Source organism: Cinclus cinclus, chromosome 1, assembly GCF_963662255.1.
Source record: "Cinclus cinclus chromosome 1, bCinCin1.1, whole genome shotgun sequence".
In the NCBI taxonomy this organism is placed as follows: domain Eukaryota; kingdom Metazoa; phylum Chordata; class Aves; order Passeriformes; family Cinclidae; genus Cinclus; species Cinclus cinclus.
The window spans coordinates 101726368-101741780 of NC_085046.1; the positions used below are offsets into that span (position 1 = coordinate 101726368).

The 15413-nt window shown below is 35.7% G+C and overlaps 1 protein-coding gene across 1 annotated transcript in view; it reads right to left on the reverse strand.

The window, feature by feature from the left end:
- Positions 1-15413, reverse strand: part of PTPRM (protein tyrosine phosphatase receptor type M) — a 434879-nt gene that overhangs the window by 275315 nt on the left and 144151 nt on the right. The window contains exons 4-5 of the mRNA XM_062500964.1: positions 13385-13463; positions 11176-11291 (exon numbers count right to left, since the gene is read on the reverse strand). Coding sequence (XP_062356948.1) covers positions 11176-11291; positions 13385-13463 — 195 coding nt within the window. The remainder of the gene's footprint in view (positions 1-11175; positions 11292-13384; positions 13464-15413) is intronic.

Genomic DNA, 15413 nt, shown 5'->3' on the forward strand with positions numbered 1-15413 from the left:
TTTCCCATCCTTCTGGGTTGACAGCAAATGCGTAGGACAGCTGCCTAATTGATTTAAGCCTAAGCATAAAGGAACAGTAATGCAGGCAATGAATTTAACTATAAGAAAAGTTCAATCTATAGGCATTGCAGAAGACAGTTAAAAAGGCTGGGCAGGAAAAAAAAAATTAAAAAATAAATAAATCATCCCACACCTACCACTTCTCTCAAACTCTTATTTCAGCGGTGGATAAATGGCAGAAGACTATTTTTAGTCCAAAAAATAGCTATTTACAATTTGATATGTGAATACAGAATCGTTTCTGCTATAACAGTACCCACACACCCCTCCCTCAAGAGTCCTCACTCCCTTTATTTGTGATTCATATTTTGTTCTCCCTGACCTACTGCAATGATTTCAGTAAGCTACTCAGGTATGGTATATTTTTTTTCCAGTAACAGGCCCATTTCAGCTGACTGTACAATAAATTATAAGCTCTCAGTGCTGACTGCCAACAGCTATTTCATTTAGAATGGCTAAAAATAACATATCAAATGAAAATTTGTTTATTAAACATATTAGCACATCTCACTACTATTTCTTTATGAATATCTATTTTTAGTAGCATTTAGAAAAGTAAGTTTTCATCACTCACTAATGCAACTCCCACAAATGAACTACCACAAATAAGAGTTCTTTTATGCTATACTGTTTTACTGGCTATAGTCATTAAAACTTTAATCTCAGGGTTTTTGAGATTCTGAGATTTACTAGTAGGTCTTGCAAACTCTCAGTTTTTGCATGAAAACCTGAGTCTTCTCAAATACATATTTTATCAAAAAATAAACAAAAAAAAGACAAGTCTGTAATTTACTAATCCCATTCCAGAAAGGAGAATACAATTAATGATTTACAATACAACACTATGGTACCAGTATTAAGACCTACTAGAACATGTTGCTGGAGCAAATTTGTAGTATCTTGTTTCCTGGGTGGGGCTTTATTTTGTTTTGTTTTGTTTAAATACAATTAAAAAATAAATACAGTTCTTTCAGCTTTCTTTACTTTAGCCTTGTTTTGCCACACAAAAGTCTGAGGTTTTACTGCTGAATAGGGCTGTTAGTTTTTCCTGCCCCTGGGACTTGGAGAACTGTGTGAACAGGATCCTTCATTCTTTGGAAAGAGGAAGCTGCCATCATCATTTAATGTTGGACCTGCTTGGACTACAGAGGCCACATCCCCAGGGCAGAGCTATCTCAACTCCTTAGAAAACAAGAACTATGGCTGCAGAATAAATATTGAGATCCAAAAATGAAAATAACAGATTCCATTGGCTGCGGAGGAACCTGTGCATTTTCAAATGCTCAGAGAAAGCTTTTAAAAAAATACCCTACATACATAAAAAAAATGCTACTTAAGACAACTAATGAAAATATGTAACTAGTAAGTCACTTGTAAGAATGAATTTTCTATTAAAGAACAAGTTATTTAATATATAGGGATAAAAAAAATAAGCTTAATGGAATTGCAGGATATACACAGCTTAAAAAAATACATATTCCTAGTACCAACATATTAAATGCATATACAGACAGCTTACAGCACTTTAAAATGTATGTTATTTTTCCATTTTAGGCACGTCAGAATGAAAAGAAATAGGTTGATAGTTATTTAAATTACACTTACTGGCTCTTCTAGGCAACGAACTAACACAAAGTCTTTAAAGTGAACAGCAATCTAGCAGCAACAATCTATATATTAAACCTTTCAGAAATACCTTTAACAAAAACGCAGCAGCAATTCAAAGGCATTGAACTTCTGGGATGTTACCTCCAGCACTACCTGAAATAATTGCTCTCAAGGCATGTATCAACAATTTTGTGAGAACAGAGTTAAAAGGAAACATCAGTCACCCTCTGTCCACAGGTAGATTAGGCAGCTTTTCATACATTTCACAGAAGAAAGGGTTTGCACTGTCCCACTTCCAAATATGCACATTTATAAAACTGTAATTAGAGTTTTATCAGTGGAATCTCAAATAAATCCAGCAAGGCCAGAAGCAGTTTTAGTTTAAAGCATGTATAAAATCTAAATCAATTAGTGATTAATACCTCAGGAAAATTGCTTTGCAGAGTTCATATAATTCCAGCAACTAAGATGGCTACCTCTGAATTTCTAGATTTGTGTTCATAACCAACACAACTGTTTGTCATTCTAGATTAGAGCCATCACACATCCTGTGATTATCTTGTATGTATTCCATCTGTCTAAGTTAAAAATTATATTTCATTCAAGTAATAAGGCTATGCTGGAAAAAGATTATTATTGTCCTATTTGCAATTATTCTGCTATGAGACAGAATTGCACTCTGCAGGTGTAACTAATGGGCATTCAAGCAAGCTATTATTATTTTACCTTTCAAGAAAGATTTCTCCTTTCAGTATTTTAATGTTTGATAACTAAGCCTTTTCTTCACACAGCTCTCCAGAAATCCCTGCTTATTATGACTAAAACTGAATACTGGCTGGAGCTGTCAGGTAGTACTGTAAAATATCATTTAAATTACACATCGAGTAGTTACATTATCAAATATTAAGCACTGACATCTATTTGAAGACACAGTTGCAAACACAGAAAGTAAACAAAGAAAATGCATTTTCTGGAGTCATTAAACTCCATGTAATTTAACCAAAGCAGTTAGTATCTACTCATACACTGAAATTATTTTGTACCATTCTGACAGGAAAAAAATCTGTTATTATTACATAGACATTTTAGAGGTAAGAAAAATCAACTCAAAAACTAAACCCTGCTCAATCTATTTCTTATTTTTACTTTAAATTCCAGAGCAGCTGAGTTTATATCCTCTAGCAGTTTGCCAGTACTCACAAAATACGTAAAATTCCAAACTTTCTTTCAGTTCATTTTTAATAGCACACTATAGAATACAAAATGAGTGGTAGGAAACCACAGCTTCAGAAACATCTGGATAAAACAAAGTACCAGGAAATACCTACCTAACAGGGAGTTTAATACTTTGGATAAAAATTATGGCAATGATCCATGTATCTACTAAGCATTTTTCTGAACTCGCAGCCCTACTTATAAAGTCACTTACTCAAATACACTATTTTAATTCTTTGAAGTATGCAACACTTAGTACTCTTATCATCCGTCTAGTCCTGTGTAAAATTCCAAGAGCTAGGATAAACACCTTGCTAAAAACTGAAGAGAACATATATAGGAATTTAAATACTCTGGGGCCTGGCATTCTGCAGATACCAGGCTTATGGAAGGGCTAGAACGGAGCAAAGTGATGAGGAGAAAATAGGAAGTAGAGTTCATTAGCTTAATTTTCATCTATACACACCACACAAAGCTGAGTAATGCAGGTCTTTGTCTGCCTTATTTATGCAGATACGTAACAGGAGACTCAAAAACTAGTGCACTTATGCCCCACATTCCCTTCACTGCAGAAGTGAAAAATCTTGGGAAGAAAGGCAGCTTTGGAAGAAGAAACTCCAACATACAAGTTCTGGGGCCAGTCTGAAATCTACTCCAAAGTTTAAAACAAGCAGAATAGCAGGCAGAGCCAGAGTAATATCAAGTCCTACAAAGCAGGTGAGGAAGAAGCAGCCAAGAAAGAAACACATAGATTTGAGGATGACAAATTATTGAGGGAGGGTTCAGCTACTGCCTCCTGCATAGATTCTTCCAAATGGGAGGAATGAATGGTGAGAAGAGAGGCAGATAAGAAAGCTGTAATAAACCCTTCAATACTAACATTGAAATTTGTGAATAAAGACAACCATAGCAGTAATAATCAGTAGTAAGAAAGGCAAAAGCTGGTTCATGTAAGCTGAACCTGGGAAGCTGATGTAGAGGGGAGGGTCTGGCTGGAGGTGTTTCAGTCTTAATTACTGAGATTGTCCCAGTAATCAAGTCACAGTTTAACAGCTCCCACCCCCAGCACTCACCTTCCCCAGTGGTCTGTTTCCTTCCCATCATGTTCTCTTTGGATTTAATTTAAACTTTACTTTGGATCTCCTTGCCTCAAAAATGCTTCAACAACCAACAACCTTTATTCTTTTTTTTTTCTTTAAAGCCTCTCCTCAACCCCAATTTGAATAAGGTACCTTCCTCCAGGCAGTAAGTTTGTACATTTGTACAGTTTGTACATTTTACCTACAGTATTTATGGTAAAGGTCATTGTTTCTTCCTCCCAAAGGTCCAGCATAGCACAGAAAACTTACTGAATTTATTTCATCAGTTCCCTAATTCTTACATGTCCTTAAGTGATTCTACTGCTGCTGAACAGTCCTTTGTATCAAGGCAGTCTTCAGGATCCAGAAACAGGCATCTTGCACTCTTGAAAGGAAAGCTGAATTTAACCAGCCCTCTGCGGCTCAGGTCAACAGTTTCATTATCTTAGGTCTGCTAATCACCATTCTATTATTTAAAACTCCAGAACAACTGGAAGACTTACACATCACAAGTAGTTTCTTGAAAAGTGAACACTTGGATTGCTTAGTTTTTAAAATCAGACAAGAATTTCAGAAAGGTTTGAGAGATAAAAGTAATCCCAGACCAACTTCATCAAATGAGAATACATACATATGTGGGGATGGAAGAAAGAAAAGGTTTATGTGTGTCCCCTCTGACTTATGTCCATAATTGTCTGCAGATAAGCAAATTTTCTGAAAATCAATGTATGTAGCAAATTCATTAATGTCTGGTAGCTTCTGAATACCTGAGATACACATCAAAAACAGGAAGAAAAGGAAGAAGAAACAAGAACTATTATTACCTGTTACCACAAGTATTTTTTCCAGAGTTCAAGTTTTGTATCATCCTTGCAATACAAAAATAATAATATCTCTCTTGCATGGTACTTCTGACACTATAGATATAACATGCAACCTCAGCAAATGTGGAAGATCAAAATCCACTAATTGTTCAGGTTACTCACAAACAAACTTTGCCAAGCTTTCCCCAGGTCTCCTAAGGTTTTGTACCACTGTCCATAATGAAGGTCCCAGTGGATTTAACAGAGTTTACAGTGCATATCTAAAAGCAAAACTTCTACAGTTCATTAATGTTTCAGATTTACTTCTCTCAAATCTCTTCTGGACACTAGAGATTACCAAAGAGACAACAGATGAGGAGCAATATTTTTGTGAAATCTTAGCATCAGAGAAATCTACATTCAGACAAGAATAAGACCAGTAAGCCCATGTAAAAAAAGTGCATTATATGCATCAGATGATTCATATTCAAGGCAGATAAAGAGGGAAAAGATTTCACCAAAGATCACAGCTCCTTAGACACTGTCTAACACAAACTTACGTTCTGTTCTTCATAGATGTTTTTCTGCCATATGGTAAGATTACTGTGCAATTACTGAAAAACAACTAAAACTGATTAATGACAATTAATAGAAAATACAGAATATATACTGCAAAAAAGCACAAATATATACATTAGTGGAGAGGGGGACACAAAGAAATTAATGTTCCAAAATCTGGAAATAATATTATTGAAAAAAAACCAAAAAACTTTCACCTATGCAGTAATGTATAGTGTCCCTTCATACAGGACATTAATTGTTCTTCTAACAGTAAAATCATCTCAGGTTATCTACAAAAAAACACTTTAGGATGCACATGTTTCAGGATGCATGCAATCCTGGCAAAATCTTTAGCTGACTGATGTCATCAAAGCTCTTCTCAAGGCAATGGACTCTAGACAATGTGCAGTGCATGAGATGGTTTGACCAGTCTTGGAAGACTGACCTGTTGATGAGCAGGAGGAAAAATGGTCTTGTGTACTTCTGTAGTACAAAAATGCACCTACCCATCAAACACTTCAATGTTCAAAAGAACATCTTAAGGCCTATCTCATTGTACAGTTTACAGCAACAGTTCTACCTGTTGGTGTTACCAAGTTGTTACACATGTGTATGATTTAACAGTTAAATTACTGCTTTATTATCCTAATACTCAAAAACGGCCTTAACGTTTTTTTATTCAAGTGCTTCAAAACTTGGCAATGAAAACGATAATTTGGTAATCATGGGAAAGTCTCAGAGCACAACAAAAACTTCTTATGGAAGTCCAGAACTTCGTTCACCTTCCGGGTCATTGTATAAAATTTACGTAAATAAGCACATGCACACACACATGCACAATTTGGTATATCCTATAAATCTTTTTGATTTTCATCTTCTGCCAAGAGTCATTTCACTGGTTCTACATTCTTACAAGGATGTTTTTTGTATCTCTCATTTGGTTATGTGTGTATTCCTAAGGAAAACAATTTGCTTTCCAGAACTCCCTCTGACACAGGACAGTATCTCTTCCTTTGAAAAAGAAATAAATAACGCACACAGATCGTTTTGTATATAGATAAATAAAATATTTCATAGTCTTCACACCTTCAGCAAAATATTAGTAAGGATACAAAAAAATTACACCAAATAAGGTGAAAAACAGCATTCAGGAAAGACAAAAAGAAAAGTCAAATCCAGGAAATAAACTATTTATGTGAGATAGAAGAGAGATCGGCCATTAGTGATACTGTTCTTAATTTCTTGGCTGCAAATGAAATAGTACACATCCTGCATGCATAAACCAAGGTATGAAAGATTTTACCCTCTCCCCTTTTATAAAAAAAAATATTTCTTAGTCTCTTCCTACTGGTAAATCTGATGATGCTACTTACTACAGCTGTCAGGCATGTCCTGAGAGCCTATTGTTATCTGCTTGCCTTCAACAAATTTCTACTTTTAGTTCTCTATTTCTGCAAAAAAATTGATGTGTTTGAGAATTACATTTTAAAGTAACTATTTACATTTCATCCATGTTTTAGAATAAAGCAGGGAAAATAAATTACTGCAATGAAGTGATTACCTCTCTTTTTCATCAGCTATAGCTTTCTACTCTTTGAGGAACCTCTCTCAGGAAAGGCTACTCACACTGAGTCAAAGCACATATCTGAAAAATGCAATTGCAATATCAAAAGATTGTGTTTGATATTAAAATGGAATTTCATTATATCTGGCTATGATTTGACAGCAATTTCCTATAAATCATACTGGAGGTCAGTCTAAGAATAAACAACATGCAGAGGCAACTGAACACACCCACTGCAAATAATGACAAGCAGCAGATGAGGATGGGAAAATGAAGAGATGGAGACAGGCCTCAGACGCTAAAGAAAACCAAGCCAATTCTCTGCAGCCAAAATACTGCACCAGAAGCAGGTTTCTTCCAAAGAGGAAGAATTCTACCCCCTCTCTCCTGTAATTCAGATTTGTGTTTCCTATGCAAATTTACTTGACACTAACAGGCTTTTCAGGAGACTGTCTCAGCTGCTTTTATTTGACCATTAATGGTTCAATGTTCCACCTTCCTTTCATTTCTTTCCAACAGTGGGAGCACAGGAATGACATTTTTGCTCAACTGTTCAATAGGAGAGAAAGAGTCATCCCATACTAGCAATAACCTGTGTCGCTCACAGATGTGAAAAAGAACATGTAATCAGATTAGACACATCTGTTAATTGTAGACTCCTAGATTTATTTCTAAGGTATGTTTACATTTAGAACGTAAGCTAGTGAAGATGTGAATTCAAAAACATACAATCTAACCAATGACCTCGTTACCCAGACACTCATTACAATGACAAAAACAAACATCTATGATACTGTGTGATATTCTTGAGTCCTTTCATTTGCATTTAACCTCAAATGGTACCACTGAAAATACCCACAATTTGCTGTCAGATTACCTGACAAGCTTGTGATCATAGCTCATGAACTAGGGAGTATGGCTGCCTAATGGAATGAAGAAAAATGCACTGCTGCAGTAGGTAAACAGCTTTCTGTCTTCCCTTTCCCAAAAGAGTAAATACTGATTGCAGCATCATGAAACAAATTTCATGCCTCAGTGGTCTAATTTGGGCAGCTAACATATGAATTGTATTTCCCTCAAGGCCCTTTCAATTGCAAAAAGTTCTACAATACTCCATAAATTAACATACTTCATGTTCCATAGGGAATAAGAGCAGGAAAGATTTGAAAAGAGAAAGAAAAATGACGGAAGTAAAGTATGATTTATGGATTTCACTTAGGACTGCTTCAAGGCCTGCACATTATTAGACTAAGAACATCTATGCTGTTTCCAACAAGTTCTTAGGAAAAACATGGAGACCACAATAACAAACCAACTCACAACTATTCGTTTTAAAGAACATAGAGGCCTTAGAGTCTAGAAGACTAAAAAGTAACTAATCTGTTCATCAGATAAATGTGTACCTCTAAGATTGAACTCTGCTACAGAGAAGCAGAGAGGTACTAAATGAAAGAGACAGAAGTACAGTAGTGAAATCCTGCCACAAACTGCAGAAATGTCACTGAATTCAGTGGGTTTGTAATTTCATCCTGGCAGTTTACCTGTACTTCAGACTAACAACATGAATCTGAAAAAAGAAATGACAGGTACTGGAAATCATTTGGGAGCAAATTATCTCACAGTATTCTGAAACTGTCAAGTCCAAACAGATTAGGCCTCCTGATATGATTTACATGGCAGAAATGCTGAAAAGCCCCTGATAATATCACACAACAGTATTTATTTATTTACTATGATTTACCCTTAAGTTTTTATAGGTGTAATGAAACAGACCACCAAATGGATAATATAAAAGGCTTACTCTTACTAGTGAACAAACTAAGCATATCATAGAGATTGCATGATTTGTTTGCAGTACCACTAAAGCCTGAACCCCTCTTACCTGAGTGCTAGCATAAATGCTCCCAGGGAATGGTGCTCATTTTATTCTGGCTCTAGTGTATATAGGAATGTCTTTTATTAAGATGTTTTGTAGTTAGGTATTTGGTTTAGTGCTACTGGGAGTGCAAGGATCTTCAGTGTCCATTTAACCAGTCATTTAACGATGTAGACATCACCATGTTTTCTGACAGCTGTTACTGATAGATGCACTGCACTCACGGTCCTGCAGCAGTGTCATGACATGTCATACACAAGCATGTACAAAATTCCTCAGCATCACACCATGAAACCAGAGAGTCAGGTGATGAACAGCCAGCTGCAAGGGCTGGGGATCTGTTACCCAACGACCTAGTGCACTAAAATACAGCTGATCCTGTAGGGAACTGTTATCTCATTGCCTCAATTTGCAGCATCCCACACATGGAGCTGTTTGATCAGTCTTACTGCAAGTTGCAGCAGACGTCTGTGGAAACTGGCAAACAAGTGCAAAAATAAATCCAAGCTATCCAGGAGATCCTGTCAACTTCTAAAATATTCTTATGCAAAGGCACTCCTGGAATTTGCACAACCTTAGGCTGATTACCAGGGGGACCTAGAGTTGTACAGGCAGAATAAATAAACAGTGGCCCTGTAGGAAGATAAAATTCCTGTAAAATTCTGCCTGTCACTACTTTCTTATCCATCATATAGAAAAATTAAAATCTCATTATCATGCATAAACAAGGCATCAACTCAACTAAGCTCAGATATTTTGGAATTGCTACCCTGTTAATAAAATAGTTTTGTATTATGTAAAGTCTAGAAGTATATTTAATTTCTACAATAAAGTAATTACATTCCAGACTGGTAAAGAATTTGTGTGTCCTAAGTTCTGTGAAAAAAATTTAAAGGTGAAATGATACTGTCTTGAAACATTTGAAAAACCTGAATGGAATGAGGATTTTCTTATATTGAATTCTACCTTCAGGTTTACAATAGAGCATTATGTCAAAGTTCAAAGATTCTAGAAAGGATATAATTGGTGAAACAGCAACCCATTATTTTCCCATGATGCTAAACCCTATCATGACTAAAAAAATAATTCTTTGAAAAAATCTTGGTGGCGAAGGAAAGACAGGAGTCTAATTCTACCAATTCAGTGAATACTGTCTTTAAGGGGCTGCAGCACTAGAAAAAGAATCAGCCTTGTATCAGCAAGAGGTTGGAAATACCTATGTAAACCCAAATAAAACCAAAAGAGATTTTCATTGCCTTCAATGTATTTGATCAGACCCTTTCTGAACAGACATACCAGTTCATCATTCATATACAGATAAATATGAGGCTTTGCTTTTCAAGTGATTCAAATTATTTTTTGTGTGTCAGATTTCTTGTAAATACTCAGTTGTTTAACCTGACACATTTAAATGAATAATTTACAAAAAGCAAATGCAATGGGAAAGGATAACTATACTAAAAGCCTGAAATTGTTTAAAAGCATAAATAGAGAATTTAGTTTCTAAATCCCACCTGTTACCACTGCCAATTTCACCTATCCCTCTTTCTCCACTTACTGCAGCTTCATCTGGCTGATCTTTTCAGACATTGTTTCACTTATTTTGATTGTCCTTCCTTCCTACTCACAGACAATGTCTCAGTTCTGGGATGTAGGTTTTCATGTGTTGAAATCACTGTGATCTGGAGGCTACTGTATTCCTAATGCTAAATCCAAACACTCACTATTGCTTGCTGTAGGAGCAACTCTGTAATAATGGCAGCAAGACAGCTGTTAAACTTGCACCCCCATTATTAAAAGAGATCAAGCAAAAAGGCATGTTTTTGATACCAGGCTACACATATGAACAAGGGAACACTATCTTTACTGAAAGAAAATTAGTTGGACACAGACTTTAAATCCAGATCTGACACCCATCTAGAAGCTACATTACTGATTAAGTAAAAACAAATGGACTCAATGAATATAAGTAAGATTCTTTGGCTCTGTAATAGCTCTGTAAAACAGAAGGTCGGATTTTACTGTCATACACAGTCTTCTCTACACCTAAACCTCAAGAATGGAATTTTAGCTAAAAATACTGAACAGAGATAGAGGTAAGCCAAGAAAATAATTATGTGCAATATTGCAGTTAGGCAGCACAGACATTGTAAGAAAGTAATTTTTACTCATGATTGCCAAACATAAGGAAAACAGCACCTTTAATTTCAGTAAGGCATTCCACTGAAACAAGTCAGGAGAATCTTCCAGCAGTGTTTTCTACAACAGAATACCTACCACACAGGAGTTCAAAGGTGCAATAAAATCTAATATTAGTGAAATGGACAGCCCATAATTTTTCATGTTTTACATTGCTTTCCTAGTCTCTCCTCTCTCGATATCAGTGCATTAGGAAAAAAAAGAAATTACCTGTAACCAGAGTCTGTCACCTGAGTCTGTTCCACCATTGGCAGTGCACTGAAAAGTAGCAAACTGTCCTGCATTGACTTCCACACTCTGAAGACGCAAGAAATGGGGAGTTTTTGCTGTTGGAAAAGATACAAGTGTTAAAGTTATACAAAACCAAAATACTAGCTATAAAAAATACACCAAGCAAATGGAATAGTTCTGCTTTAAAAGGTTCAAGTCACTGACCACACATGAGATTCTAGGTCGGTTTACTTCCAAGCCTTGGAAAGAGCAGAATAGAAGGGTGCTGTTTAAATTACCCTACCTCAGCATCCCTCTAGTAATAACAACCTATTTAAGAAGATCATATTGGGAACTAATAATGTTTTGAAGACAAGCCTATTAGATACTTACACTACCATCTAGACAAGCCAGTAAGAAATGATGTTATCAGGGGAACAGGTTTTCCTTCTTAACCAAGTACACACTGTCTACAGAAAAGATCCTTTAGAAATGCAGCCCACCAAACAGGTAGAACACTAACATAATACTCCTCACCAACTACACCTCTATTCTTTAAACACAATTCTTTTCAACAGCATTGCAGAAAAAGACCCAAAACACAACACAGATGCTCCACTCCAATGATTATTTTTCATTTAGAAAGACAATCTCAGCAGAAATTAAAGCAATATATCTATAAATAAGCTAAAGCATGAAACTGATATTCAAACAAGAATTATACCCACTGAAGTAAAAAATAGTGTGTATTTTTGTTTTACTACAAAGTGTCAAGCATGTAATATAGAAAAATATAGATATTTGATATCTATCCTTTAAAGAACAATATCCCCCAACCTACTCAAATCCTACTGCAGCCAAGCAGACTTCTTGCACTGTCTGTACTAATTGATAAACAAGGCTTTGACACTGCTTTTAAACATGAAAATCTGAACAGCAGACTGGCAAAGTAAACAACTAATTTCTAGCAAAGCATTACAACCATTTAAAGTGTTGACGGTATTTTCTTAAAAACCTTTATTGCTGGGAGAATTTAAGGAATTTATAAATAGTTAGCTTCACGAAGTTGCTAAATATCCACTGCAAGACAGCATAAGAAGGAGGAGATGGAATAACAGAGCATCAATTAGTATCTAAATATGGGATAAAATATTTTCATAACTATCCTTACGGCAAGCTTATTACACATACATCCTTTACTTTTCTTAAAACATTTCCCAATTAGGACAGACAGAGTTTAGGCCAAAATTATCCAATTCTTTGCCTACAAAACTATTAATGTGAGAATGTCCAGCAAAATTCTTCAGTATGTTCCCCGTTTCTCAGCTGTCACTTTTTTTTTTAGGTTTTGTTTTGTTTAAAGAGTTAATAATTCCAGAACTATTTTTCTGGAAATATAGAGAAAGGACATCATTATGAGCTTCACAAAGTTTTAGACACAGAGTAATTTTACTTCAATTTTCACACTTTTTCAATTTTCTTTAGACAACTGAACTAGTTTGATGTCTTCATTTCTAACATTTTAATTACTTCATCAAAGAACTTTTCATTAAAGCTTTTGCATTTCAATACTGTTTTGTTAGAACTCTACATGCTATGGGCTATAACTCAGTTTCCACATTAACAAGAACTATTTGCAGGTTTTGAGAATTGATTGGTACAAATGCACTGATCAAACCTCTCAAGATCTGTATAAAAAAAATCAGTAAGCTGCTAAAACGCTGCCTCAGACTTATCCTACCTAACCAAGCATATAAATTCAAAATGCAGAAGCCCCTATACTTTCTAACAACATGAGAGCCTGCTGTGTTTATTAGAAATAAGTGACTCAGAATTAACAGCTGCTGATTCTGCATAACTGTCTCTGTACTTGAAGAAATGTGTGTCTTCTTGCCATTAACACTAAAACCATTTTTATGAGGTGCTTTGGTAGTAACCAGTAAAGCACTTTTTACCTGGAATCACAGCTCTTACTTAAAAGTAAGCTCTTATCTACAAATGAATTCAAGCACAATATGGTGTAAGAGGAACAATCTCACAGAAGTTGGTGTCTTCTTCCGCCCTCAGTCATTTGGTCAGTAAAATCACAACCTACTTTTCCATGCTTGATCTTAATACATCTTATTTAACAAACAGCATACATGTGAAGTAATGTTTTATTTAATTTATTTAAGGGGGTCTGGCTTTACAACACAAGATAGGCACTTACTACATGGATGTCCTAGAACTTTCACTTCATCAATAGCCACATATCCAGAGTGACCTGAAGTAACAACTTCAAAAACAACCTGAGAAGCAGAAAGAGAATTTCAGTTAGCATCTTTGGAAAACAGGAAAAAAATACATCATGGAAAAATACATCAACTCTTTCAGTATCTTAAGAGCACCTGGAAAACAAAACACAATCATAAAATCCTCAAAATGTGTTGCCCTCATCATTAAAATTAACCAGAACTTAAATTACATAAACAAAATACATGTTTATATCATTTTTTTTGAGATTTACAAGCAGGATCATATACAGCTCGCAGTAGGAATTACCAATCTCCCAAATATTTGGTCTGGCAAAGTAGTTATGTAATAAATGCCTTAAGTATTAAGATCAGTATTTTATTTTCAACTCTTTGAGTGAAAATGAAGGCAGAATGAACTGCTTTTAATTTAAAACTTACAATTTTGTAGTATACAGAGATTTGTAGGGTATCAGACACAAACATACCTATTTTCAGGAATGTATTCTGCATGCTTTTAATCTTCCACCAAATGCAGTGAATTAAGCAAAGCAGATCCATTTACCACGGTTTGTTTAATGGTTATAAATAGGTCACAAAATAAATGGTCCGTTCTCGTCATTTGAATTGAGCACACTCTAAAATAAACCTCTCCAAAGTTTGGCAGCCTCAGCTTCGAACATCCCGAGAATGTTTATATGGAATACAAGAAAATATGCCAGTAATATTAGCAGGTACATTTCCACACCAATGTTCAAGAAGTTCATGCTAAAATCCAGGTTGTGACTTTTTTTAAAAAATACTTCACTTCTGCTTGGGAAGTTAACTCTAATTGCCTTGTGTAACTGGTGAGGCACCTTTAGGAAGACAAAGCTTAGAAACTACTTTTCTCACATATGCTGCACATTGGAACAGATGCACACACTATATACCATATCCCTTACTGAATGATACAGAATGCAAATATATTACGAGGATAACATACAGCTCCATCATATATCACAATTTCCTGATGCTGAAATAAACACTCAGAATACCAATTCTGATTTTAAAACAAACCTTGAGGTGAGAAAAACCTTCATGCCCTTCTGTCTCTGCCTTCTCCCTTCTTTCTCATTGCTCTACCTGTGGACACAGATCTGTTGTTCTCTATCAGATTTCTTCTTCCTAACCTCTGTCCATTTCTCCCTCCCAGTCCCACTGGAGTAAAATTGCTATAAACATGGCATTAACTCCACGTCTGAAAAGGAAAACATACTTTTCGTTTTACTTCTGCCTCCTATCTATACAAAATTTCAACCTAAAGCGCCAGTGTTGCCAGTACATGCATCGTGCAGCAAGAAAAAAACCCACAAGATATCAATGAGCAAAGTCCAAATGTCACCAAAGAAGTTTTTCACAGACAAGTTCTCCAAGAAAAGGGTTGCTCAGTTGGCTTTCTAAATGCCAGATGGCACTCTACTGGGTCTTAAAGTTGGTATTACTGATCCACAGCAACAGGCTGAATAGGGTATAGATTTGGCTCCCAGCATTTAGTAGAACACCCAGAGCAGCACCATTCAAAATTTCAAAGGATCTCCTTCATACAAAGAAAATCTGATGAAATTGGTCTTAATTAACTTGGGAAGCAGAAATTCTTAAAGAAGAAAAAGAGCAAAGACTCAGTGAATAACCCTAATTCAGAGACCTGAAATAACACTTTGAACCATGATTATTACCCTCATCTTGACAGTTTTGAAATGGACATAGAGAGGTGATATGCACTAGGTAACCCTAAGTAGTGCAAGACCCAGGAACGCAGCTCCTGTTGTCAGTCACTGACCTTTGAAAAAAGAACAAGTGCTTCGCTATATTAAGAAGTAAAACAGAGTTCAAATTCTTTATTTGTGTTACAGTTTCTGAAAAAAAGTAATTATGCTGGTACCCTTGAAAGAAGGCAGAGAATGCTCCATTTCCTGAAGGGCTACCAAGCCTGCTCCAAACTGAGAACAAGTGGAAAACCATAGG